This window comes from Aspergillus ibericus, assembly GCF_003184845.1.
Source record: "Aspergillus ibericus CBS 121593 unplaced genomic scaffold BO80scaffold_24, whole genome shotgun sequence".
In the NCBI taxonomy this organism is placed as follows: domain Eukaryota; kingdom Fungi; phylum Ascomycota; class Eurotiomycetes; order Eurotiales; family Aspergillaceae; genus Aspergillus; species Aspergillus ibericus.
Window position 1 is genome coordinate 161,766 of NW_020292122.1, and position 18,880 is coordinate 180,645.

Genomic DNA, 18,880 nt, shown 5'->3' on the forward strand with positions numbered 1-18,880 from the left:
GACTCGGTTGGTTGTGGTGAGGATTTCGTTTACATCTGTACCAAGTAGAATTGAGGATAACTCCAATCGAATGATTAATATCCTCCTTTCGTAACATAGAACATCAATTGTTGCAATTAATCACGCGGAATTGACTGTAACAGTGTCTGCATTCTCGAGCATGGATCGTCCCAATACAGCTCCTGATGCCCTATGCAGGTTATATCTCCATGTATCTTCTATCCCATATCGATCGTCAATATGAGTATACTCTACGACCCTAACCTAACCCCAACCAAAGACCATCACTCCACACCCTTCCTCCTCTCCTCCTCCAACAAATCCACATACCTCTCCCCCTCCGTCTCCCCCCTACCCTCTTCGACAGCCATTTTCTCCATCCCCTCGACCTCCGCCCTCGACACCGGCACCGTCGCAAACCTCCTCAACGCCCTCTTATTCACCTCCGGCGTCAAGACCAACCCCTCCCCAATCAACATCTCCAAATACTCAAAATAGCGCACAAAGAACCCCGGCGTCGCGGTATTCATAAACACCGCTTCCTCGGCAAACGGATTACTGAAGCGATGGGGCAGTCGGATGGGGATGACGATGAAGTCGCCCGCTTTGGCGTCGATGGAGGGACGGCCGGGGCTGTGGAAGCGGACGGTTCCTTTCTATACATTCTTAGTATTTTGATGGAGGGAATAGAAGGGGGCATACGGTGACATAAAACCCCTCATCGTGCATCTCATGGAAATGGAACACAGGCCCTTCGGAGTGCGGAGGCAGGAGACTTTCAATAGCGGCGAGACGGTATTGCGTGTGGGTGCCGTCTTCCATGATGCGGTAGAGGTCTGTGCGTGATTCAGTACTTCTCAGGGTACACAAGCCCTTGAAAGGGGTTGGGGGGGAAGGCTACATTGTCCGAGTCTGCGCCATGGCGTCCGGTCAGGTTGGTAGTGGTGAATGGTGAGGGTTTTGGCGTAGGCTTGGTCGACGCGGTTCATGGTGGATTGAGTTATGGGTACGGTGCTGTGGGCTGTGTGGGTAAAGGCATGGCACCACTGGTATGGCTTATATGATCTGGGTATGCGGTGTTCGGGGGCCGATGGAGAGAGGGATTCTCTTGGCTGGGATGTGTTACTCGTATGATTGCTGACATGGATTGCTTCGGCCGGTTGTGATACCTTTGTTGCCAGGTAGGGTTATGGTGTCAGCTGGGTGGCTTGGCGGTCGGAGGGTTTTGGTTGGAAACAGGCTGGGGTGAGGGTCAATGAGGTAAATATCGATCATTGGAAAGCATTGTCTAAGTTGGGTTATGATGGGTGATGCGATGCGATGCGTTACCTGTGCGTACATTGTTGTAGCCTCAGAGGTGAGGCCCAGGTGGTTCAAGTGAACAGGAAGGTAGGGTTCGCCAGTTGATACTCTCAGAAATTTTCAGAGCGTAGATATAATATTCACAACACTTCTAATGCCCCAGCGCCCTGATGCTCAATCTGAACCATTCCCACCAAACCGTATCTCCCACAGCCCCTTACAAACATGCGAACTTCGCTCAAACGTCGTCTCAACCTACATACATCAGCATAGCCCATCTAAAAGAACATACAACTCACCTGTACATTCTCCCCAACACTCCCAAACACAGCCACCCACTCTTCCTGCCTCCTCTGCTTGACGTTATGCATCGTCATGGTCGTGACGTCTCGCCTTCGATACGCTATCTCTTCATGCGCAGGAAATTCTCCAGACAGAGGGGAGACCCCATCTGTTACTAGAATGCGCGTAGACTTATCTGATACCTCTTTCAATGACCGTAGTAATCGAATAACATCCACATCTGACCAATTCCAAAACAAGTTCTGGATTACGTAGACCCACACCGTACGTGAATCCTCCACAGGCTGCGAATCGAATAGTGAAGGACAGCGCGTGAAGGATATCCGATCCCGACAGCCAGATTGGACCTGTGCACTGCCTCGGTCGAGAAAATCCTGAGAGTCACAGCGGACTTCAAACGAGAGATCCGGATGCTTCTGTACCAGGGAAACAGAGGCAAATCCATACCGGCCTCCGATTTCGACGATCTTCGTCCGGGATGTAGGCGGGTGTTGGTCGATCCAGCTCTCAAGGAGAGAATCGGCAGGGTCGAGGGCTATATTTTTAGCTGAGTTCAAGTATCCTTATTTCTTCGAAGCTCTAAAGAATGTAGGATGGTATGCTCACCCCTCGAAACCCCCCTCATCGCACGACGAAACCGCTCCCCTTTCTCCGGATATCGCGCGTGCCAGTCATACATTTCCATGCCCCATCTAACAATTAGTCTTTTTCTCCTAGTATTGAGGGCGTACGTACCCTTCTTTGAACCCTGACACGCCATCGGCATATCCATTCGGTTTATGTATCAGCGCATCCGCCAGATGTGCACTCGCAACACGGGTCTCGAATAACCTGCATAATCAGCAACAATCTAGTCTCTGTGGGAACGTGGGAATACATACTGAAACTCCACCCAAGCACAAAAGTCCCCGTCTTCGAGCAGTTCCTCTGATACAGCTGTCAGGGAGAATACACCCCTCTCTGGCTCAGCGACGATGTGTCGGCACCGGAGGAGTCCGAGGATACGGCTGAGTTTGTCTTCTGGAATCCTGGTGTGTTTTGAAAGGTCGTGAAGAGATGATCGGCCGGTCTGGGCTATATGCTCTAGTGTCTGTGACTGGAGAAATACGTACAGTGCCCCGTGGTCCCAGTTAGAGGAGACGAACTCGTGTAGGAAATCGTGGGGCCCTTGGAGGAGGGTGGTGAGGTGGTCGAGTAGGCCGAGGGCGGTTGTTCTGGTGGTCGCTAGCTCAGGTTTGGACCAGAAGTTGGATTTAGTGTCTGTGGTTAGGCTTGGAGAAGGGATTCCAGAGTCGTTGCAGGTTTCCTCCAGCTGGGTGCAGAGGGCGAGGATCTCGGTTGCTAGGGCGCGGATGTCTTGGGACATTATGCTTGCGTTGGACTGAATCAGATTCAATCTATGGAGTTGGGATAACAGCAGCTATGAATGTTGATATGAATTCATCTCTGAGATCTAGCAGTCGTTGGATGCGCATGCGGTGTTCGGAACCCGAGCTTGAATCTGTCAGCGCATTCAGCCAACCTATGAACCAGATATCCATTCCAACTGCCTGGTAGCACAGCCTACTTCTGTCTCAATGCCCGGGGTAGCTAACAGCCAATCACTAGACACATCCAAGGGCTCTTTAACAAACCCTAGCCCAATTTCTCATCCATCAGGCCATACCACCCAGCCTACATACACCAGTAGCTGCCTAAAAAAACGACTCCACCAACCTGACCACCCTCTCATACATCTCCCCCTCCTGCACCCCCCGCAACGCCCTCTTCACGATAACCGGGACCTCCTCTCTCCTAATCCCCAACTCGCTCAACGACCTCACCCTCAACCCCAACCCCTCCACCAACCCCTCAATCCTCTCCCCCACAACCCCCGCATCAACCACCACATCCCCCGTCCTCACCCCCCCAACAGCCTCACACAACCTCGCCACCTGGACCCTAACCACCCCCTTCTCCCCTTCACCCCCACCCAACCCCCCAGCAACCACAAACCCCACCACCTTCCCCAGGGTAACACAACTCGTCACCCCATGCCCCACCCCATACGGACTCCCCAACGCATACCCCAAACGATGACTCAATCCCATGCCCCCACCACCCAGCAATCCGCCCTTAAACCCACTACTCGCAAACCCCGCCAACAGCAAGCGTACCATAACCCCCTCATCCCGTGGATGCGTATCCCTCGCTTGCGGCAAACACTCAAACAACTCCTTCACGGCATGGATCGCGAGAATCTTCCAGGGTACTTCGCTCGCCGTGGGATGGTAGATCGCTTCGACGGCGTGATCGAGGGCTCGGATTCCGGTCGTGAGCCAGAGGTGGAGCGGGGTGTATTTGGTGTAGGTTGGGTCGTAGAAGATCGTGGTGATGGACATGAGTGGGGAGAGGAGGGCGGTTTTTGTGCCCGTGGGGGTGGTGAAGCCGCCTCCGGGGGTGGTTTCGGCGGCGGAGAGGGTGGTGGGGATTGTGAGGTGGGTTAGTTTCGGATTTGGGGGGGCATTTTGTGTATGTTGGGATGGTGGAGATGAGGGTTCTGAAGGGATAGGGGGGTGATTATGGTGATGCTCGTAGAAGCGAAGGGCGAGGATCTTAGCCGAGTCGATTGGGGAACCACCGCCCAGAGATATGAGGGTGTCGATAGTGGGGTCGGTGGCATGCAGGGTGAGGATGGTGGAGAGGGCGTCGTCGAGGGTGTGGGAGGGGTTGTGTTGGGTGATGGTGGAGATGGTGGCTGCGTGGTGGGTGGGCGTGAGGAGGGCTTGGAGTTGTTGGACGAGGGGCGTGCGGGTGGTGAGGGTGTTGCCGGTGATGATGATGGCTTTGGAGGTGGGGGTGGGGAGAGAGCTTAGGAGGTGGTCTGCTACGCAGTTGGAGCCGTAGTAGACGTTGGGGTGGTGAGGGATGGGTTGCCAGTGGCCGGAGAGGGTCGACATGGTGGTATGTCTGGGCAGGGCTAGGGTGGAGTGGATGGAGTAATAGGGGTTGAGGATATATTTGTGGACCAGGCAGCTTATTGTAGCTCGGGTTCCGAGTCAATACTGTCAGATCTGCGACGGGACGAGATATATACTAGTCTACTCAATACATTGGGCATATTCACTTCATGTCCTTGGAAAGTTAGGCAAGATCCAGGTACACCAACTCATGGGCCGAATAGCTATGGCCAGTGCAGAACCGACTCAGTTGGCTCTCCCATGCAACCAGATCCAGACTCCGACGGCATCAATTCTATTGTCAATCCAGTGGGATTGGCTATCATTGAAGAGCAATCAAAACCTGAATCAGCGGGTAACCTGCTAATGATTCTCAACCGGCTACTAGATACCTACGTATATCCAACCGGCTCCCGACCCCCGAGATGAGCCGAGATGCCGCATTTCTGTCGACAGCCTACCACCAATCGTATTACATTCCTGTGGCACGTGTGTCTACTGTAGAGGTAGAGAAATAGCATGGTGTCATGCAACTGGTCTGTGTGACACTGCTGCATGATGTTCGGTCTGTTGATGATGGTTAGTCTGCTAGCGGACGCCGAGCTGGATGATGCTTGGCGGCTTATTTCGGACAAATAAAGGAAAGCAATTTATCACCACAATTCATGGCAGCTATAATGTACCGCTCTTCTTATTGTTAGGGCATTTGAGTCCAGAGCATACTCAAATATATCCGGCGAGTTGAGATACAAAACCTGATGATTTCGCAGCTTGTTTGGCGCATTGTGGTCCCACTATGATACTGGCGGACTCACCGTTGTCCCTATCAGAGCTAGTACTACCTACCAGGGCTATTTCTTTGCATGTCAAATAGAATGAAGGGCCGTATACAATCAGGCAAGTCACTGCGTACGAATGGCAGATTCTAGCTAATTTCTATATATAAGTACCAGACAGTTCTGCCGACCAAAATACTTACCAATCATTGTAAATGATCTGCTGGTCCCGGCTGACATCGGTATATGTTGTGCACGGAACAAGACAATGGACAAGCACAATGGGGCATACGCCGCGGGAACCCTCGCGATACATACTGCCAGTCAAGTTGCCAGCAATCTACTCCGCCCCATCCGACGACTGCACGCCGAATTTAGCGCCGTCTAAATTCACTGATCTTGACCTCACAGTGTATCAGACTAGACCTCTATTCACGCCGCGAACCGGCCTGCCCGGCCGACGACCCCTCACTCGTCGGCCAGGGCATCAATGCATCCGTGTCCGGGGCCTGAGTACCGACCAAATTCCACGTCTCCAACGGCGTCCCAGAGCCAAGGGGCGAAAGCCCCAGAGATGATGCCCCAGCCAGCCAACTCTCCCATGTCAGGGGGACATTTGATGGCGCTGCCGGCCAATACGGCGGAGTAGAAATGTCATTCTGTATAGCCTTGGGCGATTCAGTCACTGACCGTCTTGGTTGGACCTCTGGAACGACATCCAGCAAAGCCAGCAGCTGCGCAAGCATCCAGGCCACCTTCCGGTGGTGGTTATTAGTCTGTGTCCGACTGACATGCTCTGAATAGCAGATCGATACTCGTCGCAGCAGGTCCAGGTCTGCCATTATCCCGGACTGGGTCTCGCCTGACCGTGCCAGGAGGAGATCTTGAAGGAGAACAAAAAATGCAGGTAGAGAAAATACGTCCAGGATGCTGGAAAACGGGATAGCGGAGCTGGAATGTCCCTGGCTTCTCTCGGGAGCGCTTCCACTTATCAAGGCGTTTAGGCTGTATACAATGGCCGGGTCTTGGTCGCCAGAGGCCGTGAGCAAAAGCAAGCAGCTAGTTCGCGCATCGCATCGAACTTGCTCGGCATGTCGTGGCTCTCGGACATGTTGCAGAGCCATGATTCGTGTGCTTAAGAACTCCAGCACGGTGACAAGCTGCGGCCCACAAGATGATGCCGCCAAGCATTGAAGACCCAGTGTGCGGTCATAATAATCGAGCTGTTCCTCTATCGTGCGCAACAGACTCTCTTGAGAGCTGTGGGAAATAAAAGACATTGAACCCGCTCGGGTCAGCTGGTATATATCCTCCTGAATCAAAGAGAGGTGCAGTCGGTGGGAGTATTTGTCATGGTCTGGAATCGCCCGCAACTGCGAGACAATGTTGGAGTCATCACTAGGCAGCCAGAGGACTGACCCTCGCAATGTGCACAGACTACGATCTCGCACATACAACGCTCGAAGCACTTTGGCTCGCTCAGCCGGTGTGACGGAATCTGAAGATATTGTATGCTGCAAGTCCATGAACCGTGCCAGCATGCAGGCATGGGCGAAAATTAGTTCTGCCCATCCGGGCGGGTCCAATCGTTGCGCTGCCACACTCTGTATCGTTAGCTGCATCCTATCTTAGTATACAGATGGCACCCACAAGAAGGAGCAAGGTCTGCACATTGATAAGCCGGGGGGTGGTTAGCAGGCGGGAGCTGACCGAAGCCGCTCGCGTGGGTAGAAAGGATCGAGCAAAGTCGCCAAATAGCCCATTTCCGTGCTGTGGTGACAGTCCTGAGCCTAGGGCTAGTATGGCGATGGTCTGGAAGCAAATCCCCCATGCATCGTCGTCAGGCTGCGGCTGTTGCTGAGCATACACCCGGTCAAGGTTGGCCCGGAGATTATCAGGAACAAAAATGTCCGTCTGGCAGTCTTGTTGGTGAAGAAACCGATCAATGGCGGTCATCACCTGTTGTTTAGGCAGCAGCGGAACAAGGATCCGATCGTTGTAAGACGGAAAAGGCTCCGTCCGGCTTGCCATCTCGCATAGGTGCTGGAGCATGTCGCACCGCGGCCGCCATTCGGCATCGGAATCTTCGGCCGCCGATAAAATGCGTCTCCGAAGCTGGTCGCAGAGATCTGAAACAGAGGCAGATCCGAAAGAATAGTCTGGCTGTTGCATGACCCCCTCCTTGGTGTCGTCGTCATCGAGATCGGAATCATTGCCACTGCTTGCAGACATGCCACGCAACCCACACGAAAGGGTGGTCTGCTCCTCAAGGCCGGGTCCATGAAGTCGACTAAGATGAGACTCGATGGTTGTCAATCGATCCTGCAGCCGTTCGATGCTATCACATCTGCATTGATTAGATGTGCTCTCACGAGCAGGGAATATACTTACAGAAGTTTAAGATGGTTGACGCGCTTGGCCGGAATCCGGTAGACGCAAACCACGCCTCCCTCCCTCTCACAGTTCCGACAGCGAGGCCGTTCTCGGCCACAGCGTATCTTGCGCTCCCGGCATCTGGTGCACGCCAAGTCTGGCATGGCATGTCCAGAATGATTCTGTGTTTGTTAGTGCGGATTTGCGCGTCATGGATGCCATACCTGTCTGTGCTTCATGTTACTCTCATTAACTTCGGGTATCCCGAACAACGCCCGGATTTGACAATATCTGACAAGATATAACAGCGAGATGCTAGCTGCATACAAATGCGGTGAGGTAGTCTATTATACTTCATCGTACCTGTCTCAGACATCGGTGCCATGGCAAGACTTAGCATATACGAATCGTTACACTTGACGCCCTGATCTTGGGTGGCAGAGCGGTTGTTTTAGTTGGTCGGTCTGTGCGTGGATTGGCTATCACCATGTTATCCTGCTTTTTCATTCGCTAATTATCTTCCATGTGGTCAAGGTCAGGCCGTTCATGGCAAGAGAATTGATCTGACTGAGCCGGCGGCGTAGCGTAAGGTGTGACGTAGGCCAGCTGAGTGCATGTTTCAAACCAGACCGGTGATCCAGAGTATCATTAGGACATTATTGATATACTGAGCGATGCCTTATGGCCATTTATTGCGACAGGCGCTTGAGTCGGCTGACTTCGTTAATGGCACATATCATATACTCCACAGCTAAATCGCATCTTCCGCAGGCAGCAGCTGAAAATGTCTTGTTGTAGCATTCAGCCGGCAACCTGGATCATCCAAGCCAGGACGACCAATCGCAGCCACCTGTACGTACCGCTGCGTCAGCGGACGGTGGTTTCAGGCATGGAGTGTCGAAGATGATTCTGCCAGGCTCGGCGCCTTCGACCCCCAATGAGATTTCCTCCGTGGCGGAAGCCCTGAAATCATCGAATCCCTTAATAAGCCTCATCGGTCATTAACGGCTACCGTGGCTTGCTAGCATTGCCGATCGACGAACTAAACGTGCGGAATCGTTACCCTGTGCGCCGTTGTCAATAGCAGAGCACTTGGCAATCGAGCACGTTTCCATTTCCGGGGATGGTCCGGTTCGATGCATGATGAACGTCTACCGTTGGGACGCCACCGCATTATTGAGATATCCTGCAGTCTCCAAATCCAGTAGAGTGCATGCGCTCATGAAAGGCCTGTAAACTATTACATAAAGGAAGGATCCTGTCGTCGTATCCGGTCGTGAATACCTGATTCTATAGGGTCACTAAATCGGTACTCTTGTTCGGTTCCCTGTCTAGAAACGCAAGCAGCCAACTAAGTCGAGAATCCAGGCTGACAACCCTGAGATCATCTGGGCAGACACGAGGATGGTGAATGAGATCGGGGCTGACACTGTGTAATAGGATACCCTGGTCTGAAAAGTCTGGTGAGTGCAACGCTCCGTGCAACCCTGCTCCGTCATTTCGGGATATTTCCGGTATATCCATCCCAGTCTAGCTACTCAGCTGATCTCAGCCGATCATTAATTGCTGCCTGGCTGTAAGCGGACTCAAATATCGCTGTGCTTGCATGGCAGTCGGAGATCTGCCACTAATCCTCTGGAGCGATCAGGTCAGGAGTGGAGCCAGTCCTGGTCTGAATGCGTTCTTCTCGTCGGGCTTCCAAGTGTCCAGATGTGCTCCAGCCAGGCAGCTGATGTGTGCATCTTGTGCAACAGTCTTTGTCATGTTGACTAAAAGGTGCGTATCCTCTGGCCAATGGTAGCGCATATTTTCGGGCTTCCTGGCCCGACTCTGTGGGGTTTATCTGTAAGTGCCTGGAGGTCAATAAATTGTTTCTACTGAAGGTTTGTTCGTTGTCAGCTTCCAGCTTTCGCATACACAGTTGTGGTTAACAGCGATTCTTTCTCTCTGGTTCCTCACCTGATTCTGACATACCTCGCAGTCTACAAGATGCTCATGACTTCGACATGGGCTACAGAAACCACTGGTCCTCGGACCGATGACTATGCATACTAACTCCGATCTTGCGGCCGACATGAACGTATCAGCGGCTTCTTGCGAACCGGTTGCACCTTCGATAAAGTTGCATACATCAAGAGTTGACCGCGACCTGGTCGCTGGCAACGCATCACCTGGATGTTTATCCGCCTGATATGCAATACAGCGGTCATGTTGAGATGCTGAGCTTTAGCCGGCGGCTCAATGGCCGTTGCACCGGGGGGATCCACGAGATGGTCAGAATACCAAACTGTTTCCGGTCTAGTAGTTGCTTTTCTCGATGAACAACTCAACAGCAAAGCAAATATACATTGAAACATGCAGTAGTCATCGGTTGTGTCGATCAATTCGAAACCACAGTCAAACTGACCAGTCACAATTCCGAGGCCCACTCACGGGATGGCAGGACAGCCTGCAGGAGACATTTCTGACTGAGAGACTTTCGGTGGCTTGGCTGGTTGACGTGATTGATGCATACACCATGTCCTGAGACAGCATGAAACTGAGGGATCGTATATGGATGAAACCGAGTCGCAAAATGATGAAAATCTAGCGGGTTGTCACCAGCCAACGTATGGTGCAAGACGGAAGAGGGATGCCAGTTATGTGTACCGGCGGCTAGGCACGTGCCTTGCTGCCGTACTGCCTGAGGCGTCAAACGAACACGCGCACGCGCACCCCCATTCGGATACACGCGATGCTACACAAGCCACGCTTGAATATCTTCCGGTTATTTCCGATTGCTCTGCTACCTTCTCCATCCACTCAGACTCTGTTCATCAACATCTCCAGTCCACTCGAACCTCTACCTTACGCATCAGGGCAGAGAAGCACCAATCAAAATAGCATTATTAACTACCCCATTCGAATCACCCATTCAAATCACAAACAGACCTAAATCTGTCGCCAATAATTGTACAGGCACCCAACATAACCACGCAACACTATTTCCGACATATATCCCACCTAAGTATTAATGCTAATAGTATACGGCGAAACCGTAAACCACGCATCCGAGCCCGTCTCCGGCTCCGTCCCGGCCCCCAAAGTCTGGAGATACAAGCTGGACGACACGCCCTCATCATCAATGAGATAGGAGAAGAACTCCATGATATCACCGGAGAAATCGGTAATAGTTTCGCGGGCAACGAAACTGTACACCGTCCAGGAGTTCGGCCCCTTGTACAGATCCCAGGTGTAGCCACCGATGGTGGGGCTAGCGATCGGGCCATCCGAGTAGCCGATGGGTTCGATGCCTCCGTAGGCGGCCAGCCAGATCATGACTTCGTATTCGTGGGTGGCGGTGGTGGAGTCGGAGGCGGAAAAGAAGGCGTCGTAGGAGACGTCGGCGACGAGGTCGGTGCCGGTGTAACTAACTGGTTAGTTCAACATTATTAACCGGGAGGGATAGACTCACCTCCACGACCAGGTCGATGGGATGGTAGTGATAGTGCTGAGCTGCTTGGCCCCCACGTTCAGGACAGCATTGGGATAGCTCTTAACCTCCCCGCTGCCACCGGCCCAAGTCCACGAGGTCTGCCAGGAGATGGAATTGCCACTGTCATAGTCGAGGTAGGTACACTCGGAACCAGAGGTGGCCGTATCTTCCCCCCAAAGATTGTTGTAAAGGATAAAGTCATCGGTAGTGATAATGTTGTTCTTGGTGCAGATGGTAGCGATGGGGTCACGGGCCGCCAAACCCGCTAGCGCAGGAACGGCGCTCGCCAAGCACAGAATGGACCAGCGGTTCATGATGTTTTCTGTCACTTCTCTCTGTCTGGTCTGGGTTGTTCTGAGGTAGCACGGCGGGTTGCCGGCTTTTATTCTCTGCTCGGATAGGGGTAAGTAAGTTTGGCCCCCAAGGACGTTTGCATGATTCTCCAGTTGGAACCGCTCTGAAGAGTCCAACATGGCATGTAGTCGGAGCAGCGTGGCTGAGCGGGGGGCCTAGGCTGACGGCGGGTTTAGCGTAGCTGAATCGGGCATGTCTTGGACGATCGATCGGCAGTGCCAACTGCATCACTGCCATGATGTTGGTATCCATGCCAATTCATGAATACATTTGGTTCCTGAGCAGCTGTTGATTGAATCAGTTCAGTGGCCAATTTCGATCATACAGTGATGTGCTGAAAAGACAACACATGGCAATCCGTTGCAGTCGGCGGCAATGCTTTCCTCGCAAAAAAATCTCCATGACTATGCAGAGATCCACTATGCCTTAACTCCGAATGAAACAGCCACAGTGGAATACACAGTACTGTGTATGTTGGATGGTGCCTTGCTGCGGCCCTAATCACGTGCCCTGGCGGTCCGATCCGGTCCGGTCCCGATTTGGTGACTGCTGCCAGTAAAGCTTGTTCCGATAAATCAAGGGTGCCAAATTAATAGCTCAGCCATTATCCTAGTCTTCATATCTTGTACCCACTTGTAGGGGTAGACCGTCAACCAGATGCCACGCGGATCATTTGACGCAGTAACATTGAAACGACACCCATGTCTTCTGCCCCTGTATCAGCTTATGGAGTCAACTTAGCTTCAGGACTGGTATAGGTAGGCGGTTATAATTAGAATTAAGGCCCGGAGCTGCATTACCTTCCTGGTTAGCTACTAGTGGTACTGAAGTTGTCGGATATTCCACAATGATGACAGGATATATATATATCTGTCAGGTGATGTCGATCCTGCAAAGCTTGCTCGTCTGACATGCAGATCACCAATATTAACCCAGATACTTCCTAACAATGCCATTGCTAATACAGCCCCAACACAGCCCTGACAACAATTGTTTGTTGCATTGAAGTACCGAGTATCTGGCAGCTCCACGTGTCGGCTTGGCAGCGATACAGGCTGCGATGACGAATCATCCGACGGAGGGCGGAATAGCTCCGTACCCCGCATGATGTGATGCATCTCTGTCATCATCCCCCATCAATCCTCTACAACATTCATCTCCTCTACAATTATCATCCTCTAACCACACAATGACCACCCAAATCCACAAACCCGGCACCGCCGACAGCTGGCACGGCACCATCCCCAGCAGTACCTTCCCCGCCGCCCCAAACCGCTACCACCTATACATCGGACTCTTCTGCCCCTTCGCCCACCGCGTCAACTTCATCCGCCACCTCTACAACCTGACCAAGATAATCCCACTCAGCATCGTCCGACCCTACCCAAAGGGCGATCTGAAAGGCTGGCCGGGATGGAAATTCCCCGCCACGGACGACGAGTACCCGGGTGCGACGGTAGATCATCTCTACGGGGAGGACTACCTCCATAAGGTGTATTTCCGGGCGGATCCGGAATATAAAGGCCGGTATTCGGTGCCGTTGTTGTGGGATAAGGTTGCCGGGACGGCCGTTTGTAATGTATTCTCCTTCTTACTCTTTGGGGCTGTGGTGAGGTAGTTTACTTACAGCAAATAGGAAAGCCTGCAACTACTCAGATGGCTCCCCCACGCCTTCAAAGAGCACATCCCCACCTCGTCAGCTGATATCGATCTGTACCCCGCCCATCTGCGCGACAAAATCGACGCCATCAGTCCCTGGATGCAATCGGACGTGAACTCGGGCGTCTACCGCGCCGGCTTCGCCGAAACACAAGAGGAATATGACGAGAAGGTAGTCCGGGTCTTCGGGGCCTTAAATAAACTGGAACGCATTGTGGCCGCTCACGGCGGCCCGTTTATCCTCGGCAAAGAGATGACGGAGTTGGACGTGATGTTGTACGCCACGTTGATTCGGTTCGACGTGGTGTACGTGCAGCACTTCAAATGCAACCTCGGCACGATCAGACACGATTACCCGGTGCTGCATAATTGGTTGAAGGGGATGTATTGGGATGTGGAGGCCGCACGGGCGAGTACGGATTTTAAGCATATCAAGGAGAATGTAAGTATCTCCCCAGGGGGATGGGTATTGGTATTGACCGAATAGTACACGAAGAGTCATTGGCAGGTGAATCCCACGGCGATTACCCCGTTAGGTCCGTTCCCCGATATCGAGGAGGGAGTGGAAAGGGATTGGAGTAAGTTGACGGTCGGGGGGGTCAAGCACCCGGTGGTGTTGGAGCATGAGGCTGGGATTCCGGATGTATAGCGACATGCCTAGGAGAATTGCACAACTTATTGCAGTCACATGCAAATCGGAAAGGCGAGACAGGGCATCGGAGACTGGCCCGGAGCAGCACGAAGATCAGCAGGATCTGCATGGTGTCGTCTGAACTTAATTGACATAACCAGCTCGAGGTGCTCATGTTCATTCACCTCTCCTCTGTACTCTGTAAACTCAGCAACATTCAATTCCGGAAAATACCGACACGTACCCACAAAACCATTCCAGCCTCAGACACGCATTCCTCACCAAGAATGCTCATTCCCCAAACCTTTAAACTCCAGTCAAGGAATTCCCCACATAGCCCAAGGTACTCCGGACTCCGTACAGCAGTCCACAAAATAGAACCGATCGGACAAAAACGGCCCGAACCCGATCAGAAACATTGGTTCGGGCCGGCCGCCGGAGACACCGTGGTTCAGGGGGTTGCCACGTGCATGTCTACCATTATGGAGATTCCGATATACTCGGCTCAGATGCATAATATTGCATTGCATTGGATAGGAATCTAGACTTTCAGTCGAAGTTTTGGTTGATCTTAAAATCAGATGAGGTAGATTGTAGATAGGAGATAAGATAGATACTGTCGGGTAATCTTCGGGTATGCCCAGCACAGTACTAACTAATACTATGGAGTACTCCGTAGTTCATGTAATAACCGTAAGGCTCAAATAAATCCTAATCCCACAGCAATCTTTGTAACAATAATCTACCTACTAGTAAGCCTCATTACCCCCTCACTACCACATAATAGTAAACCAGCCAGCGAAGGTAGATAAGCGATAAGCCTCACAATCTCAAATCTCAAATCTAACGGCCACGGTTAACTCCAACGGCAGCGAACCCAAAATTGAGGCCCCGCAAAATCGAGCCGATCGGCCCAAAATTCAGTAGTCGGGTGTGTCTGATACAACAGCCATGTGATATCGTTGTATCTTATCGTCTAATCCTTGGATAGAGTGGCGTTGATAGGAAATTAGTAGAATAGTAGGTAAAGAAGAGGTATATAAACCTGTAGGATTCTGCAGTATTCATGGATCATCAAGCCATCGATCATCTTCAATCGGTCTTCAGCTATCAACCCTACTCTACTACACTCATCCAACTACTAACTCACCATATCTTTCCAATACCAAACTCAGTACGTCCATCCCATCCCACCCCATCCCACCTCAAACACTCACAAGCAACAGACCATAACAATGAACTTCCTCATCCTCTCCGCCCTCTCCTTCCTGGCCGTCTTCGCCAGCGCCAACCCCGTCGGGATCAATATCGGCGCGGACGTGGGAGCCAATGCTGCCGCGAATGTGGGGGCCGATGTTGGTTTGGGGGTTGGGCTTGGGGAGTTGGAGATTATCTAATCATCAATTATCAATTCTTGAATTGAATGGATTCAGTATGGAGGGTTGGTTGGTTGGGATAGGTATGTTTGGTTGTTCTGTTGCGGTGGGATGGGGTATAGGGGTTTGCTGATAAGGGTGTAGGGTTTGGGGGGTGTGGTAATTTTAATGGGTTTGGATGTGGGGTGTAAGAGGGCCGGGGGGGTATTGGTGGGTGGGGAGGTTGATAGGTAGTTTGGATTTATATTTGCTTTTGGATTTCTCTTTCTGAGGGGTTGGTGGTATAGTAGAATTCATTTGGTATTAGGCATCAGGAGTATCAGTGTAACGTCGTCTGGTTCTAGGATAGTGAAATTACAGGGAGATAACATACGGTGGCATAACCTGCACATTGCTCAACAACATACAACTATATACAAGAAGATACTCAACGAGCGACAAGAAAGAAAGATCGATACCATCCAACCACGATACCCCCTAGGGATCTGCTCACGCATTCGGCAACAACGGAATCACCTCATTCATGTACGAGTTATATACATCGTACGTGCTGGTATTACCCAAAAAGATCTGATCGGAGATGTTACCCACCTGCGCGATCAAAGTCGGGAGATGCACGGTCTGCGGGACCGAGTAGACCATAGAGGCCATGGAGCTGTGGTTCCCGCCACGAATACTGGCGAAGGTGTTGGCCGAGACGGCGCTCAGGAAGGAGTCGTAGGGAGACTCGAAGACGACGGTTGAGTCGGGAATGCTGAGGTAGGCGGAGTCGGGGACCGTGCCGGGGTTGGTTACGACCTATCGTTATCAGTACGTGGTAATGTGTTGGGAGACTGGTTACATACGTAATTCTCCGGTCCGAGACCATCACTATCCTTGATCAACGTGGTCAACTGCTGGTAGTACGAGACCAGTTCGGCGCTGTAGGCGTTGGGGGCCTCATCGAGGAAGATGCCGTGCACGGCGAAAGAGGAGTTTCCGGAGGCAGTGGGCCAGCCCGCATAGGTCTTGATGTCGTTCTCGACGTCTGCAATCGCGCGGGTACCCTTCTGAGTAGGAACATAGCCGATGGCCAGCACGTTGCTGTAGCTGGTGAGTTTGGGCACTGCCGACAGGAAGTTGCTGTCCGGGAGACTGCTGGAGCCGGGGCCGCTGTCGGGGTTGATGATGATGGTGAAGTGAACGTTGGGGTAGGAAGCAACCCTAAACCGTTAGTAGTGGAATTTATTGAGTAGGCAGGGGACGTACAGTTCCTCCATGGGGGTCCAGGCTCCCGGGTTGGGATAAACGTAGAACGGGATGATGACCTTGGCGCTGGTGCTGTTGATTGATGCCGCCGAGACTGAGGCAGAAGCAGAAGCAGAAGCAGAAGCGGATGCGTAAGCAGAGGCCGAGACCGTGGCATAGGCAGCGGTAGCGACGGAAACAGGTGTGGTGGATACAGACTCAAAACCACAAGAATCCGCCTCAGGGGCTGCAGTGGGAGCCTGAGCGAGCGTAGCGAGATGGTGGTGACGACGACCGTAGCGCATATGGTCTGCTGTAACCTGACTGGGAAGCATGGCCATACAGCCGAGCATCCCCAGGACGAGGCGCGAAGGGTTACCGAACATGATGAACGAGTGAATGATGAAAGAACGACGAAAGTTGAATCGAAAGACGGCAGAGGCTTTCCAGAAGCTGAGGATCAAATCAACCCAGTGAAGTCGCCGGCGGGACTGACAGCTTATATAGAAGGAGGGTAGACAAAGAGTGACAGGTTTGGCGCTGAAATGACGGCTCCCCATCGGACATTTAATGTGAAACGCGAGACCGAGATCCGATTTGAGGACGAACGGGCAGATCCCTGGCCGGGTGGAGATTGCAGGGGTCTGCCAGAAGCCAATGTTGCACCCTGATTGGTCGATCGCGGGAATGACGGGGCCCCGATGGAAATTACACGATCCGGTCGGGTCCAACAGCGCTCGGGGTTGCGGGTAACAGATGGTTTCACTCTAGGGATACGCCCTATCCCATGGTGCTGGCTGCCCGGCCTGCCCGATTGTTGAGTCGGGATTCCCTGGTAGCGGTACGAGCTATACCATCCTGCGAATGGCTACTTCATTTTTGGCGTGGATTCGTCTGATTCTTGAGCATCGAGTCATGCATTCCACTATGGAATGCACCCCACCGCGTCGCCCGGCGGATGGCCCCGGCCAATTTCCACTCTTTGCCTGCAGGATTCCAACCCGACCAACTGCGTCGGCATCGTGAGGGCTCTGTTGGGCGGAGCCATGGTTGCGTCACGAACTATGCCTGGATTGGGATGTCGAGCTTATATCAAAGTGTTGGTCAGAGCCGGAGAGGAGCCGAGTCATCAGACATGGAGAAGCTGACTTTGCGTCGTCCCAAGACTAGCAGCGTGCTCATCTGACAGGGGATACTGATTGTGATTTGACCTGATTGTGACCTGGCAGGCTCGAGCCTATACAGGTGACCTCGGTGATAGTTGAGCACCACCGGGTTGACATTGGGGGAATGAAGTACAGGTACCAGCAGTGACATCCGAAGTACTCCGTCCGGCGGCTGGTATGCGCCGTGCTCCTAGTTCTAGACCACTCCCGAACCGGATCTCCATCCATGGACTAGTCCCGGGTGAATTTCCTGACCGTTATTGATCGACATGGAGTCGTACTTTGCGGCAAACAAAGAACGGAGGCACACAATTTAACAAAAGCACACAATTGCTCGACCCGAGTAATGAGTATCTGACTCTACGGAGTAGAATGTATGATGGAAGAGATTTCTGGTTACAACCGAGTTCCACCGGGCCTGGTGACAGTAGCGCTGGTGTTCTCTTGGCTTCTTGGTTTTGGCTTCTTTCTGTGGGAGCCCCTTGCGTGCCTCGCGGCCTGGCGGCCTGGCTGCGTCGTGCCCTGACCAGTCCTAAAACGGACTAGTGTCCGGCACCGGCAGTTCTTTCTTCCAGATTCTTTGTTGGTCTTCACTTCTTTGATTGTTTCATTCCATCTTGTTACGATGAATGCCAGCAAACATGCATCTTCACTGATATCTCTATTCCCCTACGAGCAAACACTGACTGTACTGGCATAGACATACGGATGACCCTGATTTCACCACGCCGTCTGAGCGCTGAATGCAACTGACTGATGCAACGTTGACTCCCTGTTGCCTCACAGGTCTTCCCCCGGCAGTAGTTACTGGAAATGGAGCCTTGAGCCGATGGACAGTACTCTTGTAGTGGCATGACAGTGATATCAGTGGTATTCACAACAAACCGGGCGGTTCTGGGATATTGGTGACAGCTGACATTTGATATCGCGTGAGCAGGGGTTATCATCAATCCACGCAGTCGGATTTGCCCTCAGCCTGCACCCGCTCTAGGCTCCAGCCATCGCTCAAGTGCGGCAGATAGGGCCGACCATTTGTGGCACCGCTGATTGGTGGATGCCCCGCTCCGCGCTTGGCAGTGTCTAATAAGAACCACCCCTCACGCGATCCTTTTCTAGAGCTTCCATTTTCCACGCCGTCTGGACTAGCATCTGCCAAGTCTATTAGCTGTATGGAGTACTCCGTAGTATCGTATCTACCGGCATCCACGGCCATCAGGCTAGTGCTCTACACGGGGCAATGGGCATAGCATGTTCAGCAGCTCGGCCGATCCCCAAGCCAGCAGCTCCCCACCGCGAGTA

General features: G+C 52.5%; 7 protein-coding genes across 7 annotated transcripts; 1 reads left to right on the forward strand and 6 right to left on the reverse strand.

The window, feature by feature from the left end:
* Positions 1-284: 284 nt before the first annotated feature.
* Positions 285-989, reverse strand: BO80DRAFT_357589 (uncharacterized protein; the record flags this gene model as incomplete). The annotated part of the gene is made up of 3 exons (XM_025715845.1): positions 285-656; positions 709-836; positions 902-989. The coding sequence occupies 3 exons, from the start codon at positions 987-989 to the stop codon at positions 285-287; spliced, it is 588 nt and encodes a 195-aa protein (XP_025574438.1).
* A 487-nt stretch (positions 990-1,476) lies between these two features.
* On the reverse strand, positions 1,477-3,069 carry BO80DRAFT_476543 (S-adenosyl-L-methionine-dependent methyltransferase; the record flags this gene model as incomplete). Its single annotated transcript, XM_025723232.1, has 5 exons — positions 2,487-3,069; positions 2,341-2,436; positions 2,212-2,297; positions 1,602-2,140; positions 1,477-1,557 (listed from the first exon to the last, which is right to left on the reverse strand). The coding sequence occupies exons 1-5, from the start codon at positions 2,969-2,971 to the stop codon at positions 1,477-1,479; spliced, it is 1,287 nt and encodes a 428-aa protein (XP_025574439.1). The 5' UTR covers positions 2,972-3,069.
* A 230-nt stretch (positions 3,070-3,299) lies between these two features.
* BO80DRAFT_476548 (Dehydroquinate synthase-like protein) lies at positions 3,300-4,544 on the reverse strand (the record flags this gene model as incomplete). The annotated part of the gene is made up of 1 exon (XM_025723233.1): positions 3,300-4,544. One exon carries the CDS (start codon positions 4,542-4,544, stop codon positions 3,300-3,302), a length of 1,245 nt encoding a protein of 414 aa, XP_025574440.1.
* A 1,204-nt stretch (positions 4,545-5,748) lies between these two features.
* Positions 5,749-8,254, reverse strand: BO80DRAFT_476551 (uncharacterized protein; the record flags this gene model as incomplete). The annotated part of the gene is made up of 4 exons (XM_025723234.1): positions 7,712-8,254; positions 6,971-7,667; positions 6,241-6,924; positions 5,749-6,114 (listed from the first exon to the last, which is right to left on the reverse strand). Exons 1-4 carry the CDS (start codon positions 7,855-7,857, stop codon positions 5,749-5,751), a joined length of 1,893 nt encoding a protein of 630 aa, XP_025574441.1. The 5' UTR covers positions 7,858-8,254.
* A 2,302-nt stretch (positions 8,255-10,556) lies between these two features.
* Positions 10,557-11,628, reverse strand: BO80DRAFT_425907 (concanavalin A-like lectin/glucanase). The gene is made up of 2 exons (XM_025719634.1): positions 11,148-11,628; positions 10,557-11,102 (listed from the first exon to the last, which is right to left on the reverse strand). The coding sequence occupies exons 1-2, from the start codon at positions 11,480-11,482 to the stop codon at positions 10,697-10,699; spliced, it is 741 nt and encodes a 246-aa protein (XP_025574442.1). The 5' UTR covers positions 11,483-11,628; the 3' UTR covers positions 10,557-10,696.
* Positions 11,629-12,500: 872 nt separating this feature from the next.
* Positions 12,501-13,979, forward strand: BO80DRAFT_425908 (putative cell wall organization protein/glutathione transferase (Gto3)). The gene is made up of 3 exons (XM_025719635.1): positions 12,501-13,101; positions 13,159-13,623; positions 13,669-13,979. The coding sequence occupies exons 1-3, from the start codon at positions 12,712-12,714 to the stop codon at positions 13,828-13,830; spliced, it is 1,017 nt and encodes a 338-aa protein (XP_025574443.1). The 5' UTR covers positions 12,501-12,711; the 3' UTR covers positions 13,831-13,979.
* A 1,581-nt stretch (positions 13,980-15,560) lies between these two features.
* BO80DRAFT_408849 (spherulation-specific family 4 protein) lies at positions 15,561-16,973 on the reverse strand. The gene is made up of 3 exons (XM_025717860.1): positions 16,437-16,973; positions 16,034-16,391; positions 15,561-15,986 (listed from the first exon to the last, which is right to left on the reverse strand). Exons 1-3 carry the CDS (start codon positions 16,799-16,801, stop codon positions 15,678-15,680), a joined length of 1,032 nt encoding a protein of 343 aa, XP_025574444.1. The 5' UTR covers positions 16,802-16,973; the 3' UTR covers positions 15,561-15,677.
* Positions 16,974-18,880: the final 1,907 nt, after the last annotated feature.

Bases quoted from the DNA above. Each gene is read 5' to 3' on its own strand.
- BO80DRAFT_425908 (XM_025719635.1), top strand. From the start codon at position 12,712: ATGACCACCCAAATCCACAAACCCGGCACCGCCGACAGCTGGCACGGC. The intron at 13,102-13,158 runs GTATTCTCCTTC...TACAGCAAATAG, and splicing joins CCGGGACGGCCGTTTGTAAT to GAAAGCCTGCAACTACTCAG. The intron at 13,624-13,668 runs GTAAGTATCTCC...TTGACCGAATAG, and splicing joins TTAAGCATATCAAGGAGAAT to TACACGAAGAGTCATTGGCA.
- BO80DRAFT_408849 (XM_025717860.1), bottom strand. From the start codon at position 16,801: ATGTTCGGTAACCCTTCGCGCCTCGTCCTGGGGATGCTCGGCTGTATG. The intron at 16,392-16,436 runs GTACGTCCCCTG...CTAACGGTTTAG, and splicing joins TGGACCCCCATGGAGGAACT to GGTTGCTTCCTACCCCAACG. The intron at 15,987-16,033 runs GTATGTAACCAG...TGATAACGATAG, and splicing joins GTCTCGGACCGGAGAATTAC to GTCGTAACCAACCCCGGCAC.
- BO80DRAFT_425907 (XM_025719634.1), bottom strand. From the start codon at position 11,482: ATGAACCGCTGGTCCATTCTGTGCTTGGCGAGCGCCGTTCCTGCGCTA. The intron at 11,103-11,147 runs GTGAGTCTATCC...CTAACCAGTTAG, and splicing joins CCATCGACCTGGTCGTGGAG to TTACACCGGCACCGACCTCG.